General features: G+C 39.6%; 1 protein-coding gene across 1 annotated transcript in view; it reads left to right on the top strand.

Annotated features, from left to right (window-relative positions):
* Nucleotides 1-18,890, top strand: part of znf609b (zinc finger protein 609b) — a 94,938-nt gene that overhangs the window by 49,263 nt on the left and 26,785 nt on the right. Inside the window, exon 3 of the mRNA XM_088004159.1 lies at nucleotides 15,159-15,384. Coding sequence (XP_087860285.1) covers nucleotides 15,159-15,384 — 226 coding nt within the window. The remainder of the gene's footprint in view (nucleotides 1-15,158; nucleotides 15,385-18,890) is intronic.

The raw sequence follows: 18,890 nt of genomic DNA, 5'->3' as shown, positions 1-18,890 counted from the left end.
TTCTGTTCCTTTGTGTGCAGAGAAGTCGCCCCTTCAAAGCACGTACGGTTTATTTGTGAAGCTTTTGACTCCTTATTTGTCTGCAGTGAGCAACATCGTGGGAGTTTGATAAAGTGTGTTGACACAGTCAGCTGACATGCTGCTTTTGTCTCATTGTACCGTACAACCAAACAGATTTAATGAGTGATGAATGAATAGCACGCTAAGAATTTGTTATTTCAGTCGATGGCAGTGATCCGTAACTACAGCGGATCAGAGAACTTTTTAAGTCTGGAAGTAAAGAACACGAGGTGGATACCGGTTTGTTTTTACGCCGCTTGCAGTCTGCTGTTACATTGTTGTTAAATCTCTCATTGTGTTTTGTTGATGTAGTTGCAGGAGTAATGTGGGTGAAGTGAAAATGGAAATAAACTCCCCGTTCGTAAGGGAGGATGGAGAGTTGTTAAGTGTTCGGCAATAAGCTGAAGTCGCACATTCGATTAGGAGGGACTTCTATGTCCATCTGGAAAACTGAATTATATTCAACCACATCCATTTAGATTATGCATCCTCGAAAGAATGAGACTTTGCTGCTGGCTCCATTTGTTGACGTTGTATGCTGCAAGTTATTACTTTAGTTCAATATATAACTGTAGCTGGTCGGCGAAGAGGCCACTGGTCACGATAGACATTTATTACGGCTATAACGCTATGCGTTTGTTTTACTGGTGCGCTTTTATTGTTTATGTCCAGTCTATGCTGTATTTTTAAGAATTTATGTTTATTCCAGCCTTTCCTTTAATAGCTTATTGTGTGTGAATTATTAACACCAAAGAAGGAAAACAAAATTCTCCTCGAAGCTGTGTGTAGCTTAAAAAAATAAATTCTTGCTTAACGGGCCTGTGGCTAATAATAGGGTTTAGTGGCTGTCATAAAACAGATAACTCATTTCTAATATTGCAGAATTTACTGCGTACACCAATATCCGACATAAACCAGTCACATCATGTTAAAGAGCAGTTATCTATCTTTGTACCGGCAGGAACCCCGCCCCCCCTCCGGCTCTTCTTGCTGTCAATTTGACAGTCAGTCTTCAGGATAAATAAAGATGGAGGTATCATCTGTGTTTCATGGATAGCAGCTGCAGACGGAGAAGGAGGATGAAGTGTGTGTGTGTGTGTGTGTTGGGGGGGGGGGGACTACAATGACAGCCCTGACTGTTTATTTTTATCAGGGCATTAGCAGATTAGGCACTCAAACTAACAAGGTCATCAAAGTCTGACGGCTGAAAGCTGCAGACCTCTGCTGAGCGTCTGGCTAAGGGGGAGAGATTTGGTGTGATATAGTGGGTTTCACTTTACTCCTGCTCAACATCAACATCACCACTTTCTGACTTTAATAGAGGTTTTAATGATCAAGAGAGGTTTTATTTATTTGAGCGTCTCTGCCTGGGAGTTCAGTTTCACGGTTCCTCTGGACTGGGCTGACATTTTAAGTCGTAGAAGTGTTTCACAAGTGCTTAAGGGTCACCAGGTGCTTTTGTTCTTGCAAGTCGGTTTAAACCACCTCAAGCAGCTTTTTGTTTTTGAGAATCACTGATTCGTTTTTGGCTCCGAGCTCTTAAAAGAGTTTTATAGTTGGTGCAAACGTTTTAGTTTTGTGATTCTCCAATGTATACATGTCAGAACTTACATACAGATGGGTTGAAATGCATGTTGCATTGGAGGTCAGTTTGTTTTTTGTACAAGACTTGTATGTAAGAATAGATACATTTGTTTGTGGAACATTAACATGATTCAAGTTATGTCTAGAAAAATCTAATAATAACCACAATATTTGGGAAAGAAAATCCTTGCTAGATTTTTTTTTCCAGGTGACAGCTTCTGTTTACATCTTTTCCTTTGAGGTTTTGTTTGTAAGACATACGTCATTCCCTCTTTATTACAGGTTATGTAGTATAACTTCTACTACTATTCAGGAACAAAGAATGATTTTTTTTTTTAACGTAGATAAAATATACAAATTTTAGTCATTTTTGTTACACTGTTATCATTCAGCTAACACAGCACAAAGTCGCAATAGTGCAATAACTCCTTGGCAATACGTTTGGCCTGGTACTTTTCCTAACAGAGTTCAGGTGAACAATATATGCCCACCCTTTATGTTCTGAATCATTGGACTGGCTGTAACCAATGCAAGGGTTCCTCATGAGCACAAATGAGTGGTAAGGTTTTTGTACAAATCTGCGACATCTGTGCCATCAGAGAGGTTCTTGTCAGCTAGTGGACCTCCAGTACTCACAAGTGGTTTTGGACAGCTGCTGCCCACAACTATCTCAGATTCACAAATACTTTAGACATCCTGTAAAACACTAATAACTGTGTTTAATTCTTAAAACAGTCAATCAATTTAACATCAGTTTGAAAAGCTAATAAATAGATTCATAAAATCAAAAGCAAAGGATATAAGGTCTATAATTTCAGTATGTTTTAGTTTTATAAACACTAGATGGTTCCAGTTGTAGTTTTTCCCCACAAATTACTGTTTTCATTTATTTCAGTTAACAAAAATGTTTTCTCAATTTCAATTGCATTTTGAATATTTAAGATATGCTCTTAAAACATGTGCAGATAGGCAGATTTCCAGCAAACACTTTGTAGTCACGTTGGACAGAAAAATCTGTGAATATCGGGCCACTAATAGGGAGGGGACAGCTGTGGACTAGAGGCCCTTTCAGATCAAAGTTTAGAGACAAAATTGTGAACTTAGAAGGATAAGCCATGAGGGTTCTTTGGAAGCTTTTCAAAGGGTTATCTAAAGGTAGATATATTTCTTTTTTACTACCTGTTTCTAATTGCACAAAGGTTGACTGAAAGGTTGTACATAATTGTTGCAAGTTGTGGAGAGTGTGTTAAAGTGCACATGGATTAAAGTATGTCTGTCATCAGGTAAAGTGGTGTTAGACCTGAACACATGCAGGAGAAAGACAGAATCACAGAAGTGAAACAAAGCTAAGCACAAAAAAGTTTCATCAATATAACATCATATACTATTTGATAAATGACCATCCGAATTGTGTTTTGCTCACTTTCTTTTGAAAACCCAGTTCTAGCTTCACCACGAAAATCAATAGATGGATTGAGTCCTAGCCTACTCTCCCCCTGCTGTATTTTTAATCTGCCTTTTCGGGCGTTTCGTCCTTTCACCAGCATCTGTGTTCAAGTGTCATGTGGTTTGAGCTGCAGCAGTTGTCGCCTCCAGGTGCATTAAGGCGTAAAGGTCTATAGGATTTTTTGAGGCTTTAGTGCAGGAACTACTGGCACTTGGTAATAGTACACATCACCACCCGTTAAGGTAGACATGGTTCAATGAGACAGCCTGCAGTTGGGGTCAATGAGAGTAGCAAGGCCTGGGTAGAGAGGCAGATTGAGGGGCAGAGCATGGAGTGCAGCTCAAGGGCCATTCGTAGAACAAAGCTGAGTACACTCCTCCATATGTACAGATATACATCTCTCCTCCTACGGCCATAGCCTTAACCTCCGCTCATTTATCATCCGAGGCACCGTCTGAACTGCTAAAACCTTGACTGCATCGTAGAAGGATAAGCCATGAGTGTTCTTTGGAAGCTTTTCAAAGAGCTATCTAAAGGTATCTCCTTGTTGTGTAGCTATATTTTAAATTTTTAATTGTGTGATTTCTTAAAGAAATACCCCGTGTCTTAAAGTGTGCCGTTAGCTTGCGACCTAAATAGGCCTCGTTTTTGTTGGTGTTAGCCGCTGAACAATGGGGAGTAATTTGGCATAAATCTCATCTGAGAAAAACGTGTTTATTGATGTGCGACTCAGGATTGTCTTTCTAATGTTTGGAGAAGGCACCACCCACAGCCGAGTGTTAACACAAGGGAAACAGATTAACAGAACATCTATAAATAGTTCGAGGTTGGGAACTCTGGGGAAATCTCACCGCCTGAATAACAACTTGTTTTCTTTGTATGCTATGTAGGACTTGTAAAAATGTCCTTTGTTGCCTCGTTGATAAGATTTCAGGATAGCATGTCTAGGTTCAAGTGTTGTTACTCTGCTTGATTTTTAAACTGCCTTTGGCTTTTGAAAGCTGAGCAACTTGAAAGATAAAACCGTCTCTTTGCTCACGGCTGCATTATGGGTAAAAGTAAACCGTGTGGGTTCTTTTCTTCCTGGCCATATTTTTTCTCTATTTTTTATGGGTTTTTTTTTTCATAAATCCTTTACACTTGTAAGAGGACTGAATCATCGGTATTTGGGTGGGAATTTAGGCAGCTGAGCGGTTGATGACAGATTTTCAGTTTGCAGTCAGGTTTCCCTTTTACCAAGAGATAAGATTTATGACTATGGAGTGGGCTGGAGAAAGAGAAATCCTCGTGGGCTCAGCTTAGCTTTTCTGGATTTCTGCTCCCAGCACAGCTTCTCTCCCTGTTGGAGGCAAGTGGGTGACCTTGACGAGGATGGGGCGTAACATTGTAATAGATACTGTTGTTGTCAACTGACCTACAGTCGGGATGAGGAATGTGAGAAGTGGATAGAATCCCAGATCCACGTTTAGGCAGTATAGGGTTGAACTAGCTGAGAACGCAGTGTGACTGCGGCAACTGCTTCAATAATTGATAGTGAGGGATAGTGGTGGCTGGTTTTCTTTTGGGAATTTTTTAACCATGTGGTTTTAGTTTATTTTATGGAGACAATGCTATTAAATAATGCAGCATAAAATGTAGTGTGGAAAGTACTGTCTGCTCTCATTCTACTAGCTTTTCAAATCATTTTACCAGCTAATTTTTTTATAAGATCCCTTATCGAGTCAAAAATATCAAAGATTAAGCTGAACTAAACTATGTATGTGTTCTGCAGTGGTGCCATTTTTTTTTATCTGTTTTGCAAAAAGATAAAAATTCAGAATTTTCTTTAAATCTGTTGTATAAAGAGATGATCAAGAATTATTGTTGAGTAGTTATTAATGTTCAAAGCAGAGGTGCGTATAAGAAAGTACTCAGTGTAAAACATGGTTTTACTATTTTAAAATGACCACAAAATTATTTAAAGTTTACATTTTAAAGTGTGTTTGGCACCTCATGCATGCAGTTGGTGTGATTTGCACAGCTAGCGATACAAAAACACCTCTGTGTGTTTACCATAAACAGGAGAGCTTTACAGCTCAAAAGGAGGATAAAATAGAGGAACTTTGTTGTGCTCAGATTGACCTTCCTGTTATCTCCTGAACATTGTGCGCTCCACATGATCTAAATAAAGTCTAGATTTCCTTGAAAATACAGTTTCCTATTAACCGGCTTCTTATACCTCTTTGTTTTTTCATCTTTTCAGCTCTTTCTCTTCTATTACAATGTCCACAGGGGTTTTTGTCTTAGTGCTTATAATAATGCATCCAGTGGTTGGATTTTTGAGTGTCCCTTCAACCGATAACTGACAATCAAAATAAGAATCGTCTGATTCACCTCAGCAGCTGATTTTTTTTGCTGTATCACTTCCTCAAACATGGCTATGCCTGGTTTGGTTGCTTTCAACCAAACCATGACTCAATAGGAGTGGTGTACTTCAATTAGCATGCATAATAGTTTTGATGGTTCTTGACACTTAGCTTGACTGGACTTGAATTTGATTAATAAATTAAAAAAAGAAAATCACTTTAGCCTTTAAGCTCGCCTGCTTTTTGGATTCCTCTCTAAACAATGTCGTCAGTAAAACCACACACTACGCCTCACATTTCACATATTTTGACTGTCATCAATGAAAAGGGATGTTCAGATTGCTTTGCGTCTCTGCACAGTGCTTCCACTGCTCATGATGGCAAACAGCCCACCCTTGTACTTTCCACCCAACCCCCACAGTGTGTGCTAACAAACAATACCAGGCCCAGTCTCAGAGCAGCCAGCGGAGGCAGAAAAAAAGAGGAAGGAATTAGGTTGACAAGGTCAGACTGAACCAAGACATGAGGAAAATGTACCACTCCACCTGCTGAATGTTAGCCAGTCAACCAACCTGTCATGTAGCATACCGGCTAGTTATTTCAGATAGGACATGAATCGGTGCCAAAGTTTTGTGCAAGTAGCTAAGCCATTCTTACTAGTTGCTATAATTGTTTATCTCTAGTTTTCCTTCACTCCTGAAAGCAGCGTAGCACACAGTAGCGGTGTTGGTTTTTCATAAGAAAGTTTTGTGATATTTAAATTCGTTTCAGACTCTGATTATGGGTAGTATAAGTGGACAAATATACTATAGTTTCATATGCTTTGCATTGTTTTAACATATATTTTAAAAAAGCAACTTCTTTCTGACGCCGTAGCGGCTTTTATTTTGCCGTGACGGTGCGCCATGATCAGTTGCATGTAGAGGAAATCTTGTATTGATGGGATGTAAGCTGTTTAAAATGATGTGTAAATAAATGAAACGTTCAAAATGGCAACTGTCGAGATTGAAGACACAATGCAATCGACAGTCCACCGTCGCCAGACGCTCATCCCAGAGGAGTGAATGCTGCAAGTCAGTGCAGCATTCACTCAAATGAAATGCTTTTTCAATTTAGTTTGTGCTCATAGCTTTAGTTGTATTAATATTTAAAAGATTGATACTGGCATGACGTTCCTCAGAATGATACCTTTGTATTTATATTAACATTATGCTACAGAGCTGCTAAATCTATAAACAGAATGTTTAGTATAAGGGGAAGAAGCAGAGGCTATGTAGTTGAAAAGAAGACTGCTAGCTTTGTCGGGTTGTAAATGTTGGTAAAATGACCTGAAAATTCACCACATCTCCTCTGTAATGGTGTACAGCCGTACATTAAAATTTAATCTGACAAATTTAAAAATGAATCTGATTAAATTTTCATGTTTATAATATTAGCTAAAACCATTTTTTTCTAAGAACTTAAATGCTGTAAAATCTGAATTCCTTCAACACAAGACCCATCCTGTGTTTATTATTGGACGGTTCAGTGGTTTCACTCAATCAGACCATCCCTGTTTCTAATGCTAACAATATCATGCTTAACATTGCATGACATTATAATTGGAATAGTTGATTTAAAAAAACAAACAACTGAAATTGATTAAACTGAAATTGGTGATGCACTTCCTCAATTATTCAAATTCAACATGGAAAAAAATGAAATTGCGTTTATACGTTCTTTTCTAGTTTTATTTACCAAAGTAATTACTGAAATTTGGCCACGCCACAGTTTTACAAGCAGGAAACACAATTTAAACTCTTAAAATGCTATAAACAAAAGGCGATTCTTCCCAAATGCAGGCTTAGTTTTCCAACCCCAATTTGGTCATATAATAAGAACGATGTCTATCCTCAGTGACTTCACTTGGTAAATTAGGCCACTGCTTTATAAGTGAGCAAATTGGTAAGCTCCACTTATCTTGGCTCGGTTCTCTGCCCTGCGGTCCCTTGCGCCTTCTGCCTTTTTATATCACTTTTACTTCCCATTATGTCGCTGGTAGCTCTAGCAGTATTTTCCTGACTATTGCTTGCTGTCTTTTCATCAGGTGAAACCTCTTGTGCTTTTATAAAAGACATTCTGCTTCATTTTGAGTGTATTTTATACAAAAGGAAGGCTTATTTATAGTGCATGGCTGTATTTACGCTGTTATGAAATTAGTTTTCTTCCTAAATAAACAGATGTGCAAAACACCAGATTAGCTGTAGATCAACTGCTGCTCAGAACTGACATTTATGCTGTATATGAAACAAATTGTCATGATTCATCAACTAAGGTGCGTCACGATGATGTGGGATTCAAAATGAATTTACAATCTGCGTGCTGCGCAAAGCTTGTCGCTGAGCATGTGATGATGTCTTTATCTTTATCTCTGATGTCTTTTACATGCTCACAGTTATGTCAAATGGCAAGTATCCGAGTCTGTAGCTGTTTAAATTGTTTAGATCCTTTCTTGCTCATTACAACTCTAGTGAGATTGCAGGTCAAGGGTGACTGATTTCATCGCCGTTTAGTTTCCTCACTGTATTATTTATGCTTTCCTGAAATCACATTAGCAGCTGAAACCGAGAGGAGTTGCCTAGAAACTGAGAACGTTTCCCAGCTGGTAGTCTACAATAGATGTCAGGTGTTCCCGTTTGTATTTTCTCTCTCCGTCTGTGATTAGTCTGTGCTTCAAAGAGAGTGAGGAAAAGGACGTGTGCAATGTCTGGAGGTAGTCCGTTTGACTTCTTTTCTCGTGTTTGTGCTTTGTTAGCCAGTCTGCTATGGCGGTACAGATTATTCATTTATGAATTGCAATTTATTTATTTTTTTCCCCCTAAAATTGCGTTAAAAGTTGTAATGTTAAATTTGGTAGATTGGTTTGAATTTAAGGTAAGCTGTTTATATAAACCTGTAAATTATTTAGCAAAGTGGGTGTCTTTTTAAAGTAGGAAGAAGCGGTGATCTGAGCCAGCACGAAGTGTGAGAACGGCACCCCCGCAAGCTTTAATCCTCAGCAACTCAACATAAAGCTTAACGAGGTTCGCTCTTTGAGTCAGTTTCATCATTAAACCAGCAGCACTGATCTTAGGCTGTTAAAAGTAAGCCATAATTCTGTTTTATGAAATGAAGTAGCTTGTCAAAAAGACGTGCTTCCATGGCTTCTTGCTTTTATGATTGATAGCTATTTTTTGTTTCTGTTTCTCTCTTTTTTTCAGTACGTTTTGTCAGCTAAGTGAGTCGGTATGCTGGGTCAGGTTAGGTTACCACGTCAGGGCAGATTTCCTGAGCAAAAATTAAAAATTATCTTTGACTTTTTAACACTACGCCACTGACAATTATGAACGTCATTATTAGACTGATATTTTTGACCATGGTTGAAAAAACCTTGAGTGGTAATCCATTGATCAGAAGAACTCTGTGCAAACTTTCAGTTTTGTTCAAATATATAAATATTCAGTCTTATATGTAGTTATAACTTAACTGCATAACTACCAGTAAAAAAAAAAAAATGGAGCGTTTGTTTGCATGCAGTTTGTTAAACTGTATGCATTATTAATCCAACACTCATAGGGCTCTGGTTTCTCCAGAAATGGCTGCACAGAGAGCAGTTGAAACAGTCATCATTAAATTTTATGACGTTCAAAGCAAACTGGTACTTTTATAAGGCAGGAGAACAAGCTTTTCTATGACTTCCAGTTTATGCACAGTTATGTGGAACAACACCGAAATATTTTATGAGACAAATTATCAACGAGTGGTGTGAAACAACCTATAAAAACCAGCATTAGCATGTGGTGTGCGTAAAGTGCTCCGATTATGATGTCGGCATTAGGAAGACTTGACATACAGTATCTGTTGACGATAGAGTCCGACAAATCTCTGGAAACAAATGGTACCGCTACATCTGTTTCAGGTGACTCCGTGTTGGAACATTATGGCAACTTCTTAACCGAGTTAACTCATTCGAGCAGCATATTTAAACTGGAACAAAATGTTACCGTAAAAATTTGAAGACAATCCTGATCGCAACATTCTTAGAATAACTTTATTTTTTTCATTGTTAATATACAGGCTATAGTGGGGGGAAAAAGTAGCATGATTGGTGATTTCTCACCAGTTATCACTTCACTAATCAACACAAGTATGCTAACAGACAGGCTAAGCTAAACATATGCTCCAATGCCTTGAAGCAAGCTTACACGCGTTAGGATATTTGTGCGTTGTTGTAGCTAATTATTTACACTTCACACACTTGTAGGTAGGTATAATTATAATTATACAAGCTGTTCACTGCCATCTTTTTTGCTTTGGAATGAAATACTGTAACTCACTTCATTTTACATAATCAGGTGTTCTTTTAGCCCAAATAGTAACACATTTGCAGTCAGTTCAGCTGATTTAATTTAAGGGAACAGCTTTAAATTGAGTTGAGGCCGACTGAGAGGGAAACTCTGGAATGCATTGGAGGAAAAGAAAGCTGCTTTTGGTATTCACTTTATAACAGCTGCTTATGCTAAGAAAACACCAGAGATGATTGCAGGGTTTAGCAGTGTTAGGTATAGAACCACATCTGCAGGATTTTTTTTTCCTCCTTCTGTGATCTGCGGCTGCTTTGTATGAATGCGTAAACCGTGACCAGAACATTTATTGTACGTCCATGTTTAACATGAGGTTTGTGTGTGAAAACGATTTGAGTCTACGCTGCGTTGTACAGAATGACTCGTTGCTATTTTTAAAAACACAAAATGGTTGTTTTTATTTGCATTTCTCTGAATGTGTTTGCTGTACGGACGAAACAATTAATCGGTTATTGAAACTGTCAACTGATTTAGCAACTGATTAATCGTTAACTGAAGTAAACACTCATAAAAGGGGTAATTTGGAAAATTGCTAAAAATATGTACGTTACATTCTAAGATATAAAAAACTTCAGTGGCAGTTTTAGCTTCACCTGGTTAAAAATCTGGGGAACACTTTTTCGTTCCATCTTCTTATTTAAAAAGGAATTGAATTGTATATTTATAGACTAATCAATAACTAAAATAATCATCAGAAATTTGCTGTAAGATGGTTCGAAAATAGGTCATTACCACCTTAAGCAAAATCTGTATTTTCTGTTTATCAGCCGTAAGAGAACAAGTACCGACGTCTCATTGTGTGACTTTGTTGCGTAAACGTCAGAGCAGAGATTACTGTCCTCAGGTAAATAGCGCAGCGCGGCTCAGTTTGCTGTTTGGTCTGTTAAATCCAGGCAGAATTCCCCTTCAGTCAGAGTCCTGGTTACACACAGCTCCAGGCCCAGTGTGTTAAACATTATTTTTCCCAGTGTGGCTTTCTCCAGGGGGAGGGGGTTGGCATGGGGATTCAGTTTAGAAAAAGATTGCGTGACAGTCGGGCATTGTGGTTTTCAAAATCCGTCTGTCAAGTTATTGCAAGGAGGGGGAAGAAATCTTGGAATTTGGCATGGGCTGGGCGTTGGGTGAAGCCTTGTAATCTTACGAGCTCTGTAGTTCAGTTGCGCGTGGTTTTCTCTAAACCTCCAGCACAACGTCAGGCACTTTACTGTTTGTGTGTACGCTCCAGCCCTGCGGCAAAAATCTTTTTATTCACTCACACATCAAGACAGCATGTAAACACAGCAACCTGGTGACCCTTTTTCCGTTAACGCTGAGATTGTGCTTAGTTAATCAGACCTAATTGAATGGGTCTTTTGAATCTGGCAGGTTTCTCGGGGGAATTCTAACACTTAAAATGAATAATTTGATCATTGATTTGTATCACAAGCTGAGCGTATTAAAGCTCATTCAGATAGAGTTCCTAATTTTAGCAATGTTCGGTAATAACAGTGAAATTGAGCTGCACACTAATGGAGATAATTAAGCAAAATAAAAAAATGGATCCAATTGGAAAGACAATTAATTGGACACCTTTGTGTCTGAATGTATAATATGTTTTGTTTTTTTACCCTTTATATCATTTCTCGCTTTAATTATCTGCCGTTATAAGTAGGATTAGACTCAAGTTAATTCTCCACTTTTCAAAAACTGAATATAGAAAGCAAAATTAGATTTAGAACCTGATTTTTAAAAATACGGAAGCTGAGGAGGGTCTTTTCAGATATGAATATTTTCTTAAGATTTCCTAATTCCTGAGATAATGAGTTTCCAATTACACTACAAACCAGACCTGCAGGGTGGGAGCTCATATTAATGTTCATACTAATTGAAACTTTTTTCCCCTCCCCATTTGCTTACTGTTCACATTTAGAGACTGCTGAACACAACACTGAAACTGTTTACTGTGTGGTTGTTGATCGATTTGACACATTACTTGTATAAAACAGACTTGTGATTTGGGTCAATTTCATCATTTAATAAAACTAATACACTGGAAAAGAACTTTGAAATCACATATGATTGTATTTTGGAACTGTAATGAAAACCTTTAATTGTGTTTTCTGGTGACAGTGAGGCAGTTTACTATGAATTATGTGGTTTATGAGTGGTGCTTAAATACATCATCACCACCAGAAAACTTTACCTCAAGAAAACCACATGAAAAATATTTATAGTGGGAACTGTTGATCACAGCTTTACATAAGGTAAAGTATGCCTAAAGCAATTTCATTCTTAACTGTGTAATTAATCCAGCTAACCCTCCAGGTCAATGTCACCTTCATCTGCGTAAGCCATGCTGTATTTGTTTATTTTTCATTACAGTTAATTATTTTTTATAATGTATTCACATAGATGGTCATAAAAATGCTTGAATCTGAATTATAATTTGTTAAAAGTAAAATGTACCTACAACTTTTCAAAGAGGAAAAGGCAGCTTGGAAAGTGGAAATATCTTGGCGCAGTGCTACTGGACACGCTGAGTCCAAACCAGCGAATCCAAGAGCACCAATCATTTTCCGTGGCACCATTTGGCTGCACCAACAAGATTGTTAATAAAGAAGACTGGAGATGTTAGCTCCCGTGGTAATGCGTGTTAAGGTATATAGTGTTTGTACTGTTTAAAAAAGACAGTTGTAATTATTTTTTGGAGGGGAGTCTGTGAATTTTAGCTATTTGTGGACAGTTTTGGTCCCCAACATCCATGAATACCAAGGCTCTCCTGTGCTATCTGAAAACTTTCTATTCCACCTTGTTCTCATTTATTTAGGTTTCTGACTCTGTTTGGAACAGAAATACCTCTAAGCGACATCCTTCTGGTAGCTATTATTTAGTGGAGTCACAAAATCTGTAGTATATAAATATGTAATCTGAATTGAATGAGCAAAACTACTTGGAGTTTCTCCCAGGATGCCTGCTACATGCAGTGGCAGCTGCGCAGTCCACCAGTGATGCACCGTGTTTTTGTGTTAAGAAAAATGTTAAGTTACAAAGTTTCAATAATTTAGAAACAGTACCATCTCAGGCAAGTGCAGGGACAGCCCAATCGGTGCGCACTCCCTCTGTTGTCGGTTGTTAGCGCTATGAATGGTCGTACCTTGGAGCTGGTATGTAATGACCAAAGCTGCATTACAAAATAAAGAACAGACAAAATGACCAGTATAACTCCATTAACAAATAATTTGAAAGCAGCTTACTCTATTTTTACCTTTGATTTTCTGCTGTCATTTTTGGTTTCTGCCCTCTGTGACTCCATAAAGTCCAGAACCGTTGTATGGCGATGTCCAGCTCAATGTGAATTACCCATCCCGTCTCATCCACTTAGCCAAGCAACTCCGTCAGCTTCAACTCTTCCATGAACACATTAATTAGTTCTTCCTCTGGGCACCAGTAAAAATGGGCCATCCACCCTGACATCAGTAAGCCATGAAGCAAGAAGGCTTACAAGAGCTAATATGAAATTTCATCACGGATTAATGTTTGGTCTTCAAAGTACCCTGGTCATCGTGGATTTAGATTTCTTATCCTGTGACTGATGCAACCCACACAGAATATCTCGGTGTATAATCTATAACTATATCTTAAATTGGAGGGGGGAAGCTTTAATCTCACTTCATCTTTCGACACTTAGTAGTAAAAGATTAGAATCACACTGGATGAAGCAGAAGCTCAGTATTGTAATTAATTTTTTTCTTTCCAATCAGAGAAGAGATTCATCACGGGAACGGTTTGGTCGACATTTGATCAAACATCTGAGAACTGCCGATTTCGAGTTTGAGCTTGTTCGTCCAGCAAACCTGAAGCAAAGCCCACTGAATGAAGGCGATTAAAAGCAGCAGCTCATCCGTTTGATTCTGTATCAAAGTTGTGGACTTACTGTCTCGTCTAAATGCAATAAACTTTGTAGTCAGGAGCGACTGTTTTGTAGTTTTTGGATCGCTACGTACCCTGCAAACAATTATTTAAAGGCTTTGCAGGCTGATAATCTACTGTGTCAGTTGTTTTGTCATCTAAGCGTAATTGGATTCAGCGTTGGCAGCATATTCCAGAGCACTGAGTGGTTTATGCCCAATTAATAAATGCGCGTCGCTGGCTGCAGCCTGGCATTCCTCCTGCAGTTCACTGCTAATTATTTGGAGCGCTTTAATGTCGACTGCCTTGAATAAAGTGCACTAAGAGTGGTGCTGCAACGGGCCTTGAAATCATCATCAGTTTTCCTCCCCATGTCTCTCTTTTTTTTTTTGTCCACCCACATTTTCCTGCCTCCAGTTTTGGTCGCTCTCATTGTGTCCCCGCCTGGCTGTCCTTTTCGTTCTCCTCTCCCACACGGACCCTCTGTTGTTTCATCGCTGTCACGGCGTGTCAGAACAGGTGAAATCAATTACTGACCCTCAGCGGCCTACTCCCTTACCGCAACTAGTTTTTTTAATTGAGAAAATTAATGAGCGATCAGTCTGCGAGATGATTTGGTGTCATGGATAGCTCTGCTGTGTGCGAGGGAGGAAAGCTGGAAGAGCTGGTTGTGGCGAGGGGGTTTGTTTGCTCGACCCTGCATTTCTAATTCTGTCCCTCCACAGAGGCAGTTAAGGCAGTTCACATTCCTCCTCTTCATTCCCTGACTGCTAATCACCTCTGAGGTTGAGGAGAAAGGTTGAGGAAAGACACAGTAGTTCATTGCACCACTTTACAGCTGCGTCGCCCTTCGCTCTATTGAGGATCTCTTTCAGGGGCTTTTACCAGAATCTCTCAATATCCACTTACCTTTCCATGTTGGCTGAATCATAGCATTAGTGCAGTAGATTCACAAAATCATTCACATGCGGATACAAAAACCTAGCTTATGTCCCCAGGTGCTAGTTTAAAAAAAAAGATAGGATAATTCCAGATGGTAGCCATCATTCCAGGTGACCATCATGTTACATGTTGTCATGTTACATAAAATTTTGCACTAGAATGGCCCGTTAGATGACTTTCTGGTGCACATTTTTCAAAATGTCTGCCATGGTTGTAACAGAGCATATGTTTGCCCAAAAACTGGCAGCTGTTACTGTCAGCAGTGAGCACAGAAATTTAAAAGCCTCATATATGGTGGTTGTCATTCTGGAATTAGCTAATGGGAAATACAAAAGCATACAATGTGAGAGGTGAACATCCAAATTTTTATGCTTATATCTGTACTTGAAACATTATTTTACAATAATATACTGAACTACATTAGTTCTGTGTGTGATTAGAAAGGTGTTCTGAAGTGTTTCATGGGTTGTTGTTTTTTGGTCTCTCAAACCTCTTTGTCCTTCTTCGCAGATGGAATCTCCCGTCTCCACGCCAGCTCCTCCCCCTCTCCACCTGCTGGCCACGGTCGGCAACAGCGAAATCGCCTCGCCGTGCGAGCAGATAATGGTGCGCACGCGCTCGGTGGCAGTGAACACATCCGACGTGGCCCTGGCCACAGAACCCGAGTGCTTGGGGCCGTGCGAGCCCGGAACCAGTGTCAACCTTGAAGGCATCGTGTGGCAAGAAACCGAAGACGGTAAGAGAAGTGATTAAACATAATTCTCAGAAAAATCTCTTCTCGTGAAACACTTTGGTTCAGCCTTGTTTTTGCACAAGAGGTAATATTGTAAAACGTATGGGATTGATGCGTCTTGTCTTGTACAGTTCCCCTCAGTTAGTTTTGCTTTTTTTTTTTTTGCTTAAGCAATGGTTGGAATTTCTTGTATATTTTCTTTAATCCACACAGTCAAAGCTGTTCAGACACAATCACTACTCAGTGTTATGTGGTGAAATGTTAAATATTCCTCAACAAGTTGCACCTTGATAATGCTTGTCATCAACACTCTTCTGGAATAAATCCGGCTGGATTTTACAGTAGAGCTCAGTTATTCATTGCTTGGTTTTCTGGCATTGACCTGCCTTTTGGGTTTAGTCTACATTTTCATCTGGGTTGAGATCAGAACTTTTGGTAGATTAATTTCACTGTATTAATTTCAAGAACAGTTTAGAAATCTGTTTGAAATCATTGTCCTGCTTTAGCACCCAGCTACATCCAGGGTTCATCCATTTAATTGTAGATCTGAGGTGAAGTTGGAAGAATCTGAAGGCACTCTTGAACAGTTTTGTGCTATTGAGCATGAAGGTGCGAAAGCGTCACCTTGACTTATCCAAATATGCGTTGTCACTGTGGCTATAAGCCTCAATCTGTCTACTTTGGCCGAGGGATTTGGCTTGTACATTAGGGCAGCTGCAAATTTCATTCAAGCTTGAAAGTTTGGATTTTTACAGCAGGAACGTCTACCTTGGCCAAGAGCTTTTCAGTCCATGTTGATGTTAAACTGGCTTCACTGCAAACAATGACAACAGTGTTGTAGCAGGTTCCAGTTCATGGGAGACTTGAATCGCTTTGGTTCTTGGATTGTTCTGAAATCTTCTTAAGGATTTGAGACATTCTGGGTCAGATGGTTCAAACTTGGAACACAATTGGGTTTGCCAATATGGCTGTGATGTTAAACACACATCACATCTGCATTGGTTCACATGCACTATTAAAACCAAGGATTAACTATATTCATGCTTGGCTCACGATTGGCCAATACTTGCATATGAAATGGATCTTATCTACTTCTGCAAACATCTGAAAATCAACCTGTATATATGTGTTTCCATTCACCGTATAATTACGCAAATTGGAATTATAAAAATACTTTTGCTTAACGGAAACATAGCAATTTCGAATGCGGATTAGGTGGTTTTTCAGCTGTATCAAAATTTGTGTATTTTGCAAAACTACATTGGAAACACTATTTTTTGTTGCATCATACGAGTCACATGATCAACAGCCGGACGTTTCTACCAGCGGAATACTTGAAGGTGACGGCAGGAAGTGGCAGGAAGACGATGGCGCGTCATGTTTTTAGATGACATCGTGTGAACAAACATATTCACTTGTGATTTTAATTCCCTTTTTTATTTAATAGAAAAACCACAATTGCGAAATTGTGTTTTTCCGACAGTAGCAGAATATCGACAAAGTGCTACGCACATTTGTAATGGAAACACAACTGTGTGCAGATGAGGACCGAACACCAGGTCTCATCTGGATGTCTGTGGTTAACAATAGTCACTCCACTATTGTCAACTTAACTTTTCTGACTCCTATGACATTATCAGATTTTTTTTTTTAAATCCATATTGACCAAAACCTGAATTGGCAGGCTGGGATTTTTAAAGGTCGGTAATGTGCCCTAAAACTGCAGTCGGTGCTCCCCTAATTTATGCCATTGATGAATGTATGTAAACGTCTTTGAAGGTGTACATAGTGACTGCTGTGAGGCTAAGACATCAAAGAATTTTTCTGTTTTGTCATTACTTTCCATACCTTCATGTCTCCTGAAATATAGTTCAGTATACCCAAAATTGCCTGAGGAAATAGTGGTGGCACCAATTTGTGCTTTAACAGCACATACTGCATTATACTTCCAGGCAGCATAATAGTTGGCAGCCAGTTCTTAGGTGGCCTTGATTTATTTTTTCTTTTTTTTTTTCTGCTCTGCCTGGCAGTGTGCAGACGGGAGTTTGTTGCACAGAGATATCTCCTCAAAAACATCATGCCTCCACAACAAAAGCTGTGTTGTTTTTTGTTTTTTTTTTGCAGGCATGCCAGTTGGGAATAGAGTTGGCTCATCTCCTGCGGTGCAATCCGAGCGAAATCTTAGGCACTCTGTTTTTTTTGTTGTTGTTTTTTTTCCCCAGGCTTTGATTGAAACCACATTGAGCTTATTTCATTTTAAGATGTATCAGTATCATTATCAGGGTTCCTTTTGGATCTGAGAAACTTTGCTTCTTTTTTCCCCCTCTCTCTGTTGTGAATGTGAAATAATGCAAACAGTGAATCTTCAAAGCGGCTCGCGCTCAGCCGCTCTGCGGGCATGCTGAGTACAAATCGCCCACACATCCACAGTGCTGCCTGTTGGTTCACTTTGAGGAACCAAACAGAGGAGGAGAAGGTGGGGATAAAAAAAAAACTCTCTGCCTCATCAACATTCCCAAAACAGCCCCTGTTTTGCCATTGAGTGGCTTTTTCCCCCCTCTATCCTTTTTTGTGATTTTTGCTCCAGCTCTGAGCCGTGTTTGATTCCCTCTCTTCTGTTACTGAGCATCCAGCCGGTCACCCCTTGACTCTGTATCCAGGCAAACTGGGAGAGAGTGAGTGCATGGCGTGGGGGGTGGGAGTGGGGGGAAGACAAGGCCACTTCTGTTAGTGACACAAACATGGCTCCGAGCCAAAACCAGTACTATGCTGTTCTCCCTCATTCTCTGCCTCCCACAGAGTGATTGAGCCCCCTCCTTTTGCCCTGCCCCCCTCTTCCCCCTTCACATTCCCCCTGTCCTTCGCCTGCACTCTCTCTCTCTCTCTTTCTCTCTCTCTCTCTCTCTCTTTTTTTCTCTCAAGCTGGTATTTTGGCTGAAAGAGGTGGTGGTTTGGTCTGGTGGAGCTGTGTTTTCCTCTGATTCTGTCCTGTCTGGCCCAGTGGGGAGGAGGACGGTGGGTGCTTTAGAGTGGTTTTTAAAGTGGTGAGGTGAAGAGAGATAGGGAGGGGGGGTTGGTTGGGAGGTGGTGATAGGGAGGTGGGGGGTGGGCACTCTGCAGGTGTAGCACACAGGTTGTTATGGCTGTCAGAGCTTTAGAGACCACTCGGGTAAGATTACAAGTGCACTCGCTTTGAAGATGCTTTTTTTTCCCCCTTCTTCTTCTTCTTTTTATCTGAGAGGAAAAAGACTTGTCAAGCAGACATAATTTATTTCTGTCAGGGTTTTTAGACTTACTTTGAAATTTGCCGTGAGAGTTGCTTGATAGGAAGAAGCTACATGTGATATGACTTTTTTTTTAAAATTGTAAGTTATTTTTCTTTTTTATGTTCGTTTAAAGTAGCCGGCTCCCTCTTTTCCTACATACCCCCCACCCCCATAACAAGAACTGTGGTTTGAAAGGGCAGAGCGATCGCCGTCAAAAAAACACGGTTTCATATATCAAAAGCA

Source organism: Poecilia mexicana, unplaced genomic scaffold (assembly GCF_051168715.1).
Source record: "Poecilia mexicana isolate PSO_F unplaced genomic scaffold, ASM5116871v1 scaffold_3, whole genome shotgun sequence".
In the NCBI taxonomy this organism is placed as follows: domain Eukaryota; kingdom Metazoa; phylum Chordata; class Actinopteri; order Cyprinodontiformes; family Poeciliidae; genus Poecilia; species Poecilia mexicana.
Note: the sequence above shows the minus strand (reverse complement) of the source record. Positions and strands in the feature narration are given on the sequence as shown.